The sequence below is a fragment of the Saccopteryx leptura genome, chromosome 3 (assembly GCF_036850995.1).
Source record: "Saccopteryx leptura isolate mSacLep1 chromosome 3, mSacLep1_pri_phased_curated, whole genome shotgun sequence".
Classification (NCBI taxonomy): Eukaryota; Metazoa; Chordata; class Mammalia; order Chiroptera; family Emballonuridae; genus Saccopteryx; species Saccopteryx leptura.
In genome coordinates, this window is record NC_089505.1 from 305,131,829 (window position 1) to 305,146,937 (window position 15,109).

Consider the following 15,109-nt stretch of genomic DNA (forward strand, 5'->3'; position numbering starts at 1 on the left):
CCAAGGCTCCATTGGAGCAGGGTTTGCCCTGGCGCTGAGGATGGCTCTGTGGCCTCTGCCTCAGGCACTAGAATGGCTCTGATTGCGGCAAAGCGACACCCCAGATGGGCAGAGCATCACCCCCTGGTGGGCGTGCCGGGTGGATCCCGGTCGGGCACATGCGGGAGTCTGTCTGACTACCCCCTCCCCCACCCCCGTTTCCAACTTCAGAAAAATACAAAAAAAAAAAAAGCAGCTAAAATTAGAATTGATTTTCCACTTTCCACCAGAGTCAGATCCTTTCTGCCTTGGTCCTCTCCTGAGCAAACCTCCAGGGTCATCCATCAGCACCACATTCTTCCCCACATGGCTCTGTTCAGCCTGATATTTGACTTTAGCTATATATCCCCTCAATCTCCCAAACCCTCTCATGTATCCCCTAGCACCCCAGCTGTGTTGTGGCCAGACCCTCCCCACCATCTCTTTCTGAATGTTTCCTTCACTCTCTTGAGCAGAAACCTGGCTGCAGCTTAACTGAACTGAAACCTGCCTTCCTTAGTGCCTTCTCAAGAGGCAGCTGTTTTCTTCCTCCCACACACCACAGAGCCTAGGGGAGGAGAGGGTGCTTTGCATGACCCTCTTTGCTGCTCACAACACTTATCTTCCCTCACTCAAAAAGCACAGCATTTCTGGGAGCCCATGCCCTCCAACTACAGCACCCACTATCCCCTGTGTAGTCATCCGCCAACCTCTCCAATCTTCATTCAAACCAGATGTTGGCCCCTGGTCGCTCACCAGCTCCCCTTCCATCCTGTTCCTTAGGTCATGCTTGGTGACTAGCATCCAAGTGTGTGTGGAGCACCCTAGCCACTTGCTATCTTGACAACCCACTTCCAATGTGCTTGTCCTCAGGCCACGTTGGCCACCTGCTGCCTTCATCATGCCCTGCCCGTCTTACTGTCAGTGACCTCTGAACCCCTCCCAGCATCCCACTTTCACAACTTCTTCCTCAGTCAACTACCCTCCTCCACAACCTTCAACTCCATGGCACCTCCAGGGGTCCTACCACTATTTCTCTGTCTTCTGTATAGGCCGAGGATTGGCAAGGAACAGAGAGCATGCTCAGAGGGTTTAACTAGAGAGAGTTTAATGAAAGGTCCATTCACAGAGGAGTGGGCAGGTTGAGGGAGCCAGCCAGAGAAAGGAAAACTCCCAGGGAGGTGGACTGTGGGAAGCCATTACCACTAAGCGCCTGAGGAGGCAACAGAGGGACCGAGATACTGAGCCCAGTAGAGCTGGAACGGTGGGCGAAAGACTCCGACCAGGGCTCACAGGAGAACACAGCTACTGCCTGACCCATAGTGAGGCAAGGAGCCCTGACTCGACTCTGATGTTTGGCCAGTGTCTGCATTGGCCAAACTCACCTAGAAGTCAGAGGGCAAGGGAGCCTCAGTGATGTGGTCTGGAGAGGGTTGGCTCTCACAGCAGAAAAGAGTGGATTGTAGGATGGAGGATGACAGAGGATACAGAGCATAACCACCCCCTCAGCCCTCACCTCATCACCCCTGCCCTAGTCTACATCCATCTATCCTCAACATCCTTTTTCCTCTGTCATACTGGCCTGGCAAAACCAAACTCTGCCTTCTCTGTACCTGTATCCAAACAGGAGGATGTGACTGGAGACAGAGATGTGACTCTATTCACTAGTCTCACTGTCCACATCCCAAGTAGGTTCAGCTCCTTGATGATATTCCCCTAATCCATTCACCCTCTCACATTTAGCCCCATTCTCTTCTCCACTCCATTATGCTATCTCCATCCCTGATAATTTCATTTCCTATTTTACTGAAATAGAATCAATCAGAAGACGTTTTTCTTGTCATTATCAACCTATCCATGAAATCAGCTTTCCCTCTGGTGACCGTGGGTACACTATCCTTGTTACTGTGGATGCTCCACTGTGTACTACATGCTATCACCTCCTACCTACCTAAGGGCTTTGCTTCTGCAAGTATCTCCTGTAGAAGCAATTCCTCTCTCTAATGGCTCATTTCCTCTGCATGCAAATATGTCATAATAGATCATCTCTAGAAAGAAAACAAAAACCTTCCCTAGACCCCTTTCCAGCTACCTACCTATCTTTCTGCCTCCTCTAAAAGTAAAACACCCTCAAATGAATTGCTTATACCCACGCTTCCAACTTGCCACTTCCCATTCACTCTTGAACCCACTTCAATCAACCATTGATTTCTATCATTCCAAAGAAAATAAATACTCTTCAAGGTCACTAATGACCTTAGTAATAACTCAGGGTCCCTGCTCAGCAAATTTCACATTCAAATTGGGTAATTTGGGTAGTTTTTCATAAAAGGACTCTTCAAAAGGATGGGCACGGTGTGAGGAAACCACAAGGGATAGTGCAGTACTTGAGACTGTAGGCTATGGAGCGCTTCGAGGGGCAGGAGCAAGGAGTGGTTACCAAAGCTCAAGAGAGAGATGTGAGGACAGGGCACAGTGCCTCCTGAGAGAGGCTGTGACCTTCTGTGGAAGATGGCAAGTACACAGGGTGGGAGTATGTAGTCCCTGACTGAGCACAGCAGTGGTACAGGGACCCACCCTTTCTGCCCAGTGTGCTGGAGATCCCCACTGGGCTGGCTAAAACTTTCTCGGACTGCGCCTCAGTCTGAGGCTCTTCCTGCCTAGCCCACCCTCATTTCTTTCACAGGTGTCAGACCTGAACTTTAGTGAAGACTTCCCTACTGATTCCTTTCCCCTTTATATTTCACAAATGTTACTACCAGTAAATTTCTTATGATTCTAAGTCTGTCTTGGCATCTTTTCCTGCAAAACCCAATTACCAATTGCAACCACATATCCTCTGTCTTGCCCAATACAAATGGTTATCTCAGGTCCTATGGCTGACCAGAGTATGGTAGGTTTATGTGACTGAAAGACCAGTGTGGTGGGTATTTTCTCATAAAAGAGTGAAAAATAGAGTGACATCAGAGAAATGGCACCATGAGGGGTGCTCCCAGTCTCTCCCCTTGAAATTTCAACAAATTTAACAACTAAACACAGAAAAACCTCAGGAGCACCTGAAATATACACACACCAGACAAAGGTATGATTGGGCAAAAAGGTGGCTGAATATATAATCCACTCTGAAAAAAATAAGATGGAGAACAGGGTATTTCACTTTCCTCACTGATCTGAGGAAGGGGCGCTTTCATCTGGAGCCAAACAAAGCAGAGGGTCTGAGGCAGAGGGAAAGGAGCTGAGTTAGGGTGGATGATCAAGCAAAGGAGAGAATATACCAGCTCTGCCTGGGGTCGTGGAAGCATGGCACATGCCCAGGTGGTGGGCTCCACCTAAGGTTACCAGTGTGGGGTGCCCTCATGAGCCAGTGCAGGCACCAGCAGCTTTGTGCATTCCTGACTCTGCAATCACTGGTGGTGTGCAAGTGGTTCCACCTGGCACCACTGGCATGGGCATGCATGCACAGGCTGGAGGGCTTAGCCCAAGATTATCAGCAATATGCATCTGCATGGGCTGTTGCCAGCATCTTTGTGCATTCCCAGCTCCACAATCACTGTGTGGATACGCACTTAGGTTGGGATCCTTGGGCCTGGGACACCCAGGCAGGGTGCCTCCTCAGGGCCAATGCAGGCTTCTGAGTGCATTCCCAGCTCTGACTGAGACCATAGGCACTGTGCACCTGAGTGGGCAGGTGCAGGCCTCTGTGTATTGCTGGAGTCATGGGGGCTGGGCGTGCACATGATTTGCTGTGGGCTACCAAAAAGTGCACGAGGGAGAAGCCTGAGGAGATTAGACCCATGGCTCGCTGAGACATGCTAGACATACCTGGGGGCCCTTAAAAAGGTGCTTGAACTGCAATGGGCTCCCAGCCTCACTGAGATGTGCTAGACCTGTCCGTGGGCCCTTACAAAGGCACAAGATCTTCAATTGGCTCTCAGCCCTGCCTGCTCTCACTGGAAGCTGTGGTTGGCACAGTCTTACTCAGAACTGTGCTTTGAACAGTAATGGAGGAAATACCTGCTGCTATTAGAGCCTCCTGCTCTGCAAACAGTGGCTGGGGCAAACCTCACAGTTAAGTCCCCAGGCTGCTAGCTCAAGTGGGAGAGACTTGGGGAGAGGCACCTGGAAAACTGAGACTCCCATTGTCAGATCCTCCAAGCCCTAACAAACCCCGCCTACCAACCAGACTGAGGCCCAGCCTACATCATTGCCACAGCGACAAACCAGCAAACCTCTGCCCAAGAGCCCCAAAAGGGAAAAACCTATAGTAAAGCACCACCTGCCAAAAAAAGGTAAAAGCTACCTCTCAAAACCAGGAAAATAATTACATTTTTATAACTGTTCTGTTTTTTTTTTTGTTCATTTTGGTCATTTAACTTTCTTTCCTTTTTATTATTTCCTTTTCCTTTTGAACTTTATTATCCATAGTTGTAACATTTTTCATTCTTGTTTTTTATGAGGGTTTCATTTCAGAAACCAATTAACCTTTTTTTTTCTTTTTCTTTTTCTCATTCAATCATCATCGATAATCAAATTATTATATTTTGGATTCATATTTTTCTCTGTGGCATTTTGCATGTTTTTTACTTCATTTTTTATCTCTTTTGTCATTTTTCCTCAGTTCCTGCTCCTTGTTCTCTGTAGTTTTTATTCCACTTATCATTATAGAATTTTCATTTTTCACTGTATCCTTTCAATTTTATTTTATTTTTTAATTATCTCCTATTAGTGTTATTAACAATACCACTTTCAAATGCCATTAAGAAAAAGGAAATCAAATATCATGCTTACAAAAGACAGATGTAGCTCAGATAGATGAAAAATCCCTAGAAAAATATTTTAATTACTTGGAAACCTTGGAGTTAAATGACAGAGAATAAAAAATTGAAGTCCTAAAAATACTCAGGGAAATACAAGAAAACATGGAAAGGCAATTTAGAGAGCTCAAAAAACTATTTAATGAACAAAGAGAATACTTCACCAAGGAAATTGAAACTATAAAAACGAGCCAAACAGAGATGAAAAACTCAATACATGAACTGAAAAACAAGGTAACAAGCTTAGCTAATAGAACAGGCCAGATAGAGGAAAAAATTAGTGACATAGAAGATAGGCAACTAGAGATATTACAGAGAGAATGGGAGAAAGACTCATGAATTTTAAAAAATGAGAAAGCCCTACAGGAATTGTCTGACTCCAACATAAATAGCAACATAAAAATAATGGGTATATCAGAAGGAGAAGAGAGAAAAAAATAGAGAACATATTCAAACAAATAATCAATAAGAACTTCCCAAGCCTGTGGAAAGAATTAGAGCCTCAAATCCAAGAAGCCAACATAACACTGAATTACCTTAACCTGAACAGACCTACTCCAAGGCACATCATAATGAAATTATCACAAACCAATAACAAAGAAAAAATCCTCAAGGCAGCCAGGGAATAGAATAATACAACATATAAAGGAAGGCCCATTAGGCTATCATAAGATTTCTCAGCAGAAACTGTACAAGCCAGAAGAGAGTGGACCCCAATATTTAAAGTACTGAAAGAGAGGAACTGCCAGCCAAGAATACTATACCCATCAAAGCTATCCTTCAAATATGAAGGGGAAATTAAAACATTCACAGATATAGAGAAGATAAGAAAGTTTATCACCAGAAAACACCCCACTTCAGGAAATACTAAAGGGGGTTGTCCGATCAGATACAAAGAACAAAACAAAACAAAATCACAAGTAAAAGCTCTAACAACATCACAAAAATACAAGATAATCTGTGACAACAAAAACAAAAAAGGGGAGAGGACAAAGATTAGCAGTAGCAAAGGAGGATGGAGTGCAGAAGCACTCATGAGATAATGTACTACAATGAATATGATATATATCCTTTTTATTAACTAATGGTAGACACCCCTAAAAAACCACTACAGAAACACATGGCTTAAAAAAAAGAAACAGAGGAAAGAAGTATGGAATACAACCAAAGAAAAACAAATGACAGAAAAACAAAAGAAAAGAACCAAACAAGAAACAGAGCCATCAGAAAGCAATATATAACATGGCAATAGGAAACCCTCAAGTGTCAATAACTACTTTAAATGTAAATTAATTGAACTCACCAATAAAAAGACACATAGTAGCAGAGTGAATCAAAAAAGAAAACCCAACTCTATGCTGCCTTCAAAAAACACATATAAGCTACAAGGATAAAAACAAATTTAAAGTGAAAGATTGGAAAACGATTCTCCAAGCAAATAATATCCAAAGAAAAGCAGGTGTAGCCATACTGATATCTAACAATGCTGACTACAAGACAGCAAAGGTAACCAGAGACAAAGATGGTCATTTCATAATGATAAAGGGGAGACTGAATCAAGAAGACGTAACACCTCTTAATATATATGCACCAAACCAAGGAGCACCAAAGTATATAAGATGTCTACTAACTGATCTAAAAATAAAAACCGACAAAAATACAATCATACTTGGAAACCTCAATACACTGCTGACGGCTCTAGATCATTCATCCAAACAGAAAATCAATAAAGAAGTATGGGCCTTAAACAAACCACTAAAACAATTAGATATGATAGACATCAATAGGACGTTTCATCCCCAAACATCAGAGTATACATTTTCTCCATTGTACATAAAACATTCTCAAGAATTGACCATATGTAGGGCCACAAAACTAACATCAACAGGCCCTGGATGGTTGGCTCAGTGGTAGAGCGTCGGCCTGGAGTGCAGAGGTCCCGGGTTCGATTCCCGGCCAGGGCACACAGGAGAAGCACCCATCTGCTTCTCCACCCCTCCCCCTCTCCTTCCTCTCTGTCTCTCTCTTCCCCTCCCACAGCCGAGGCTCCATTGGAGCAAAGATAGCCCGGGCGCTGGGGATGGCTCCTTGGCCACTGCCCCAGGCGCTAGAGTGGCTCTGGTCACAACAGAGCGATGCCCCAGAGGGGCAGAGCATCGCCCCCTGGTGGGCAGAGCATCGCCCCCTGGTGGGCAGAGCGTCGCCCCCTGGTGGGCGTGCCGGGTGGATCCGGGTCGGGCGCATGCGGGAGTCTGTCTGACTGTCTCTCCCCGTTTCCAGCTTCAGAGAAAAAAACACAAAAACAAAAAAAACTAACATCAACAAATTCAGAAACATTGAAATTATACCAAGCATATTCTCTGACCATAAAGCTTTGAAACTAGAATTCAACTACAAAAAAGAAATAAACCCACAAAAATATGGAAATTAAACAATATACTTCTAAAGAATGAGTGGGTCAAAGAAGAAATAAAAGCAGAGATCAAAAGATATATACAGACAGATGAAAATAACAATATGACAGGTCAGAATCTCAGGAATGCAGCAAAAGCAGTAATAAGAGGGAAGTTCATATCACTACAGGCTTATATGAATAAACACCAGAGAGCCCAAGTAAACAACTTAACATCACATTTTAAGGAACTAAAAATAGAAGAACAAATGCAACACAAAACCAGTAGAAAAAAAGAAATAATAAAAATCAGAGCAGAAATAAATGAAATAGAGAACAGAAAAACTATAGAAAAAATCAATAAAACAAGGAGCTGGTTCTTAGAAAAGATCAACAAAATTGACAAACCCTTGGCAAGACTCACTAAGGAAAAAAGAGATAGGACTCATATAAACAAAATACAAAATGAAAGAGGAGAAATCACCACAGATATCATAGATATACAAAGAATTATTATAAAATACTATGAAAAATGATATGCCACCAAATTTAACAATCTAGAAGAAATGGATAAATTCCTAGAACAATACAATTCCTAGACTGTCACAAAGAAGTAGATAGCCTAAACAAACCCATAAGAAGGGAGAAAATAGAAACAACTATCAAAAACCTCCCCAAAAATAAAAGTCCAGGGCCAGATGGCTATACTAGTGAATTCTATCAAGCATTCAAAGAAGATTTGGTTCCTATTCTACTCAAAGTCTTCCAAAAAATTGAAGAAGCAATACTTCCAAACACATTTTATGAGGCCAACATAACCCTCATACCAAAACCTGGCAAGGACAACACAAAAAAAGAAAACTACAGACCAATATCTCTAATGAACAAAGATACTAAAATCCTAAACAAAACTCTAGCAAATTAAATACAACAACACATTAAAAAAATAATTCATCATGATCAAGTGGGATTCATCCTGGAATCACAAGGATGGTTCAATATACGTAAAACAGTTAACGTAATACACCATTATCAACAAAACAAAGAACAAAAACCGTATGATCCCATCAATAGATGTAGAAAAGGCATATGATAAAATACAGCATCATTTTAATTTTAAAACACTAAAAAAAATGGGTATAGAAGGAAAATATCTCAACATAATAAAGGCCATTTATGACAAACCATCAGCTAACATCATATTAAATGGCAAAAAACTGAAAACTTTTCCTCTAAAATCAGGAACAAGACATGGTTGCCCACACTCTCCACTCTTATTCAACGTAGTGCTGGAAGTTCTACCCAGAGCAATCAGACAAGAGAAAGAAATAAAAGGCATTCATATTGGGAAAGAAGAAGTAAAGGTTTCATTTTTTGCAGACGATATAATCCTGTACCTAGAAAACCCCAAAGACTCCACAAAAACACTGTTAGAAACAATAAACCAATACATTAAGGTTGCAGAATACAAAATTAATATACAGAAGTCTATTGCCTTCTTATATGCCAACAATGAAACTTCAGAAAATGAACTAAAAAAAAATCCCTTTTACAGTTGCAACAACAAAAAAAAATACCTAGGAATAAACATAACAAAGAATGTAAAGGACCTATATAATGAAAACTACAAAGCATTGTTAAAGAAAATCAAAAAAGATACAATGAAACGGAAAAATATTCCTTGTTCTTGGGATAGGAAGAATAAATATAGTTAAAATGACTATATTACCCAAAGCAATACACAAATTTAATGCAATTCCCATCAAAATTCCAATTTCATTTTTAAGGAAATGGAACAAAATATCATCAGGTTTATATGGAACTAAAAACCCAAATAGCCAAAGTAATACTAAGGAAAAAGAATGAAGCTGGAGGCATTACAATACCTGACTTCAAATTATATTACAGAGCCACGATAATTAAAACAGCATGGTATTGGCAGAAAAATAGACACTCAGACCAATGGAACAGAATAGAGAGCCCAGAAATAAAACCACATATATATGGTCAAATCATCTTTGATAAAAGAGCCAAAAACACACAATGGAGAAAAGAAAGCCTCTTCAACAAATGGTGCTGGAAAATTAGAGAGCCACGTGCAAAAGAATGAAACTTGACCACAGTTTGTCTCCTTGTACCAAAATTAATTCAAAATGGATCAAAGACCTAAATATAAGATATGAAACAGTAAATTACATAGAAGAAAACATAGATACTAAACTCATGGACCTTGGCCATAAAGAACATTTTATTAATATGACTCCAAAGGCAAGGGAAGTGAACGAAAAGATAAATGAATGGAACTATATCAGACTAAGAAACTTTTGCACAGCAAGAGAAACTGACAACAAAACAAACAGCCAACTAAATTGGAGATGATATTTTCAAACAACAGCACAGATAAGGGCCTAATATCCAAAATATACAAAGAACTCATAAAACTCAACAACAAACAAGCAAACAATCCAATAAAAAAATAGGAAGAGGACATGAACAGACACTTCTCCCAGGAAGAAATACAAATGGCCAACAGATATATGGAAAGATGCTCATCTTCATTAGCTATTAGAGAAATGCAAATCAAAACTATAATGAGCTACCACCTCACACCTGTTAGATTAGTATTATCAACAAGACAGGTAATAACAAGTGTTGGAGAGGCTGTGGAGAAAAAGGAACCCTCATCCACTGTTGGTGAGAATGTAAAGTAGTACAACCATTATGGAAGAAAGTATGGTGGTTCTTCAAAAAATTAAAAATAGAACTACCATATGACGCAGCAATCCCTCTACTGAGCATATACCCCCAAAACTCAAAAAAACATTGTTATGTAAAAACACATGCAGCCCCATGTTCATCGCAGCATTGTTCACGATGGCCAAAGCATGGAGACAGCCTGACGAGGCGTTGGCACAGTGGATAGAGTGTTGGACTGGGATGTGGAGGACCCAGGTTCGAGACCCCGAGGTCACCAGCTTGAGTTCAGGCTCGTCTGGTTTGAGCAAGGCTCACCAGCTTTTAGCCCAAGGTCACTGGCTCGAGCAAGGGGTCACTTGGTCTGCTGTAGACTCCCCCCACCTCCCGTCAAGGTACATATGAGAAATCAATCAATGAACAAGTAAGGAGCCGCAACGAAGAATTGATGTTTCTCATCTCTCTCCTTTCTTGTCTGTCTGTCCCTATCTGTACCTCTCTCTGACTCTCTCTGTCTCTGCAAAAAAACCCCAAGACAAGACATGGAAACAACCAAAAAACCCTTTATTAAAGATTGAATAAAGAAGATGTGGCACATATATACTATGGAATACTACTCAGCCATAAGAAATAATGACATTGGATCATTTACAACAACATGGATGGACCTTGATAACATTATACTGAATGAAATAAGTAAATCAGAAAAAACTAAGAACTCTATGATTCCATACATAGGTGGGATACAAAATTGAGACTCATGGACATAGATAAGAATGCAGTGGTTATCGGGGGAGGAGAAGGGAGGAGAGGGAGGGGGTGGCGAGAGGGTAGGGGCATAAAGAAAACCAAATAAAAGGTGACAGAGGACAATTTGACTTTGGGTAATGGGTATACAACATAATCAAATGTCAAAATGATCTGGAGATGTTTTCTCTGAATCTATGTGCTCTAGTTGATCAATGTCACCCCGTTAAAATTAATTGTCTAAATAAAAATTTTTAAAAAGAAAATAATAAAAAATAATTAAATTTTAAGCTATGAAAGAATCAATTTCAGCTTAAAAACTCAACTTTTCTGGATCAATTGATTTCCAAGTGACCCAGAACTTCCATTGCACCCTTCACCAAGCAAGTCTTGAAAACACCCATCACATTGGTAATTACTTGCTTATTGTCTTTCTTCCATTCCAGGCATATGAGTTTCAAGAACAAAGATTAAGTCCTTCTTTGGGGGATAATAAAAATGTTCTAAAGTTAGATATGGTGATGGTTGCACTAGTTTGTAATACCCTAGAAACCATCAAATTGTACACTTGAAATAGGTGAACTATACGATATAAATTATATCTCAATAAAGCCATTAAAACATACAATTAAATAATAAAATAATAACAGTAGTCAGTGAAGATTTCAAAGAGGTCACATGTGAATGAGACTTAAAGGAACAGTAGGAGTGTCCTGGGGAAAAGGAGAAAACATTCCAGACAGAAGCAGCAGCAGCCGACACAAAGCCAGGGGAGAGCATGCTATAGGGCAGTGGTCCCCAACCCCCAGGCTGTGGACCGGTACCAGTCTGTGGGCCATTTGGTACTGGTCCACAGAGAAAGAATAAATAACTTACATTATTTCTGTTTTATTTATATTTAAGTTTGAACGATGTTTTATTTTTTTTAAATGACCAGATTTCCTCTGTTACATCCGTCTAGGACTCACTCTTGACGCTTGTCTTGTAAGTTTGACAATTATATTTTAAAATACCACAGTTTTTACGCCAGTTGCATAATTTTATTTTGTGCATTTATCCGTCCCACCCTAAAGGCCAGTCCGTGAAAATATTTTCTGACATTAAACAGGTCCGTGGCCCAAAAAAGGTTAGGGACCACTGCTATAGGATGTGCAGTAATGCTGCTACTAGGGGACTGGGGCCTGGATAGGCAGGGGCCAAATCCTAACGGGCTAGTCATGCTAGCTGTCCTTTAAGAAAAAGGGAAACCACCCAAAATTTTTGAGCCTGTTTGAAGCATCATTCTAACGTAAAAATTGGAAGGCAATTTGGGGGTGAGTGAAACTAGTAATCTTTTGATCAGAAAGGAAGGAAACAATAATAGCTAATATTTATAGAGCCCTAATGCTCCACTGAGCACTTTCCTTGAATCACCTCATTTAATTGCCAAAGCAAGTGCTACAATCTCTATGTAGATGATATTCAGGTGGCTTGCTCCCTCACCTCCTTCAGGTCTTCAGGCAAATGCAGCTTCCCAACACTGTCCCTATTCCCCTTGCTTTATTTATCCCTGGGGCCCTCATCTCAGTTTAACACGTTGTACTTTTTAAATCTTGTTTAAAAATTCTCTTCCCACCTCTAGAATCAAAGCCCTTAAGAATGGTTCATTTCTATTTTCATTTAGTTCTGTATCCCCAGTACCTAGATACCCAATATTATGAATAAAAGAATACATAAATGAATGAGGAAATCAAGTGTCAGAGTTTAAGTAACTTGTCGGTGATCACACAGGTAATAAGTGACAGAATTCTGATTCAAAAACCCACATTCTTAACCACTGAGTGATTCACCAGAGTTGCAATATTGTAGGCCAGAGGTAAGTCCCTTCCCGAGGCTGTGGCAGTGGGAGTGGGGTGGGGGACAGAATTGCCTGGGTTTGATAATGGTTTGGATGTGGAAAGATGCTGGATCACTCCAGGATGACTTGGGTTTTAGAGTTAGCTAGTGGGTAAAGAGAGGTACAATTCATCAGGAGAAAGAATACAAAAGAGTCTTGGTTTGGGCAGAAAGATGAACGAGGAGGACATGTCTAATCTGAAAACCTTTTTTTACCATCTCCCTAAATTACTAAAGTGTTTTTAATAAGTATGAAGTAAGTAAACTCAAACAGATCCGGTGGTTGTCTTCAGTCTGAGGCCTAGTGGATGATGGGGATGGGTAGGTGGAACTGAATACGATTTTTTAAAAAACAAAAACTAGTTCAAGTCTACCAACAATAGGGGAAAGTACCCAGGAGCGTTTAAAATAACTGAAGTTAATTTGTAAGGTAGATGCTAAAACAGAATACACTATACCCTTGTGTGGTTACGCTCTAGTCCTATGTTCATATTATCTTAATGGTGGCGGTGGCTTTCAAGAAGTGACAAGCAGTTCGGCCGTAAGAACTGACAGCCAGGCCCAGGGTGGCCACGTGGGCAAGAAAGGATGCTTGCGACCCTGCATGCCAAAGCACGTGGCCGCCAGCGAGCCGGCGCACCCTCAGTCTGTTACCCAGACGCAGAAAGCCCCTGCCTCAAGCTACTTTCAACCCGTGGCCTGGAGCGGAGCAGGGGGCGTGTCGCTCAGGCTCCTTAGCCTCACGGGACCCCAGCCCGCGGCCTCCGGTCCCCAGGCGGCGCTGTGGGCTCGCAGGGGCGGACGCGGCACGAGCGAGCGCTGTCTCCCTGCTGCGCATGCTCGTCCCCGCTGTGGGCTCGCTCTTTTTTTTTTTTTTTTTTTTTTTTTTTTTCCGGGCGGCCCCGGCGGCTGCGTACTGGCCGTGGGATGGGAAGTGAAGCCCCAGCGAGCGGCAGCGGCGGGGCTGTGAGGAGCAGCCAGGGGGAGGCGGCGGCGGCGGCTGGTCGGTGAGCAGCGGGGAAGAGCGGAGCCGGGGCGAAACACCTGCAGGCGCGGGCGGCGGCTTCACCATGGCGATTCGCAGGAAGAGCACCAAGAGCCCCCCGATCCTGAGCCACGAATTCGTCGTGCAGAATCACGCGGACATCGTCTCCTGTGTGGCTATGGTTTTCCTGCTGGGGCTCATGTTCGAGGTGAGCCCGCCCCGCGCCCCAACTGCCAGCACCCTCTTCCCGGGCCCCCATCGTCACCCCGGGGCCGCGGGGACTCGGGCCCGGGGGAGGCACCGGCCCCCCGAGGTGCGGGCCTGGCCGGGGGCCGCCGCATCGCCCCCTGCGCGGACGCGCTGCCCTCCCTCCAGCCGCGCAGTTCCTGGTTCCCGCGAAGGGTTACGTGGCAGCCGGCGAGGGGCCGGCGGCGGCGGGGGCGGCCCCTGCTCTGCCGAGCTGGCTGCGGGGGTGGGCGGGTTAGCGTCCGGCCGGCGAGGGCCGGGGCGGCGTGGAGGCCCGGCGTGGGGGCCGCGGGGGCCGCGAGCGCGCGTGCGGGCCGGGGGCCGGTAGTACCGACTTTGGGGTGAACGAGATACGCGGAGCCCGGCGCCCGCTGCCCACTGCCCACTGGAAGGGCGGCAGCCGTGGCAGCGAGGGTCGCACCGATTGTTTGAATTCGTGCTTCCCAGGCTGGGGCTGTCACCCGCCAGTTACTGAACTTTTTGCCCTGACGCTTGCTTTCTCCTTAAACAAGATCTGATACATAAATCCAGGCTCTGAACAGCAGTGCCAAAGGGTCGAGTGTTTATTTTGTTTGTTTCCTGAAGTAGGAGAGGCTGGAAATATCAGGAGTGTGTAAATTCTCTTTCCACGTAGTACTTTGATCATTGACTTAACAGCTGTTGAATGTGGATGATAAACTTCGCGAGGTGAACGCGTCACATCCCACGGTTTTCTTTCCATCGCTCCCCTATACACACACCCATTCTTTACCTCCTTTTCCTTTTTTTCTCGACGGCCTCTAAGTCCTCTCCAAAGTACTAATTATTTTACCTATTTACTCTCTTCTCCCTCCTAAAATGTAAAGACAGACATTTTTGGTTTTTACTGGTCTATTCCCAGTGCCTAGAATAGTGCCTGGAAGTAAGAGCTGCTTTAAAAAATATGTATTGAATGAGTAATATTACTCATTCTTAAAAAAAAACAAACTACTGGAATGAAACTGCCGGTTAGCAAAGGATGAGTAAAATTTTTAAATGTAGACCATGTAGGTTTTTAAATGTTATTAGTAGGTAACTTAATATTTTATTTTATTTTTCTTGTCTTCAAATGGGCTAGTTACAAGTCTTAATACAGGGGTGGGCAAAAAAAGGTTTACAACTATGAGTATGCGAAAGTTTATTCTTGAATTATTTATTTATTATTATTTGTATTACAAATGTAGACCTACTTTTGCCCACTCCTTTATAGATTTTTTTTCCCCCTGATAATGTCATTTATCTCCACTTAGTCCATTGTGAAGGAGGGAATAGGTATAGTAGAAGGAAAGATAAGAAAATTAATATATGTCACTTGCTTCA

The 15,109-nt window shown here is 43.0% G+C and overlaps 1 protein-coding gene and 1 non-coding gene across 3 annotated transcripts in view; both read left to right on the forward strand.

The window, feature by feature from the left end:
* Nucleotides 1–6,720: 6,720 nt before the first annotated feature.
* Nucleotides 6,721–6,796, forward strand: TRNAS-GGA (transfer RNA serine (anticodon GGA)). The gene has a single exon. It is a non-coding gene; the product is annotated as a tRNA-Ser (tRNA).
* Nucleotides 6,797–13,419: 6,623 nt separating this feature from the next.
* The window catches only part of TRAM1 (translocation associated membrane protein 1), a 29,237-nt gene continuing 27,547 nt past the window's right edge, over nucleotides 13,420–15,109 (forward strand). For both annotated transcript variants that reach the window (XM_066378910.1, XM_066378911.1), the window contains exon 1: nucleotides 13,420–13,733. In XM_066378910.1, coding sequence (XP_066235007.1) covers nucleotides 13,611–13,733 — 123 coding nt within the window. In that variant the 5' untranslated portion in view covers nucleotides 13,420–13,610. The remainder of the gene's footprint in view (nucleotides 13,734–15,109) is intronic.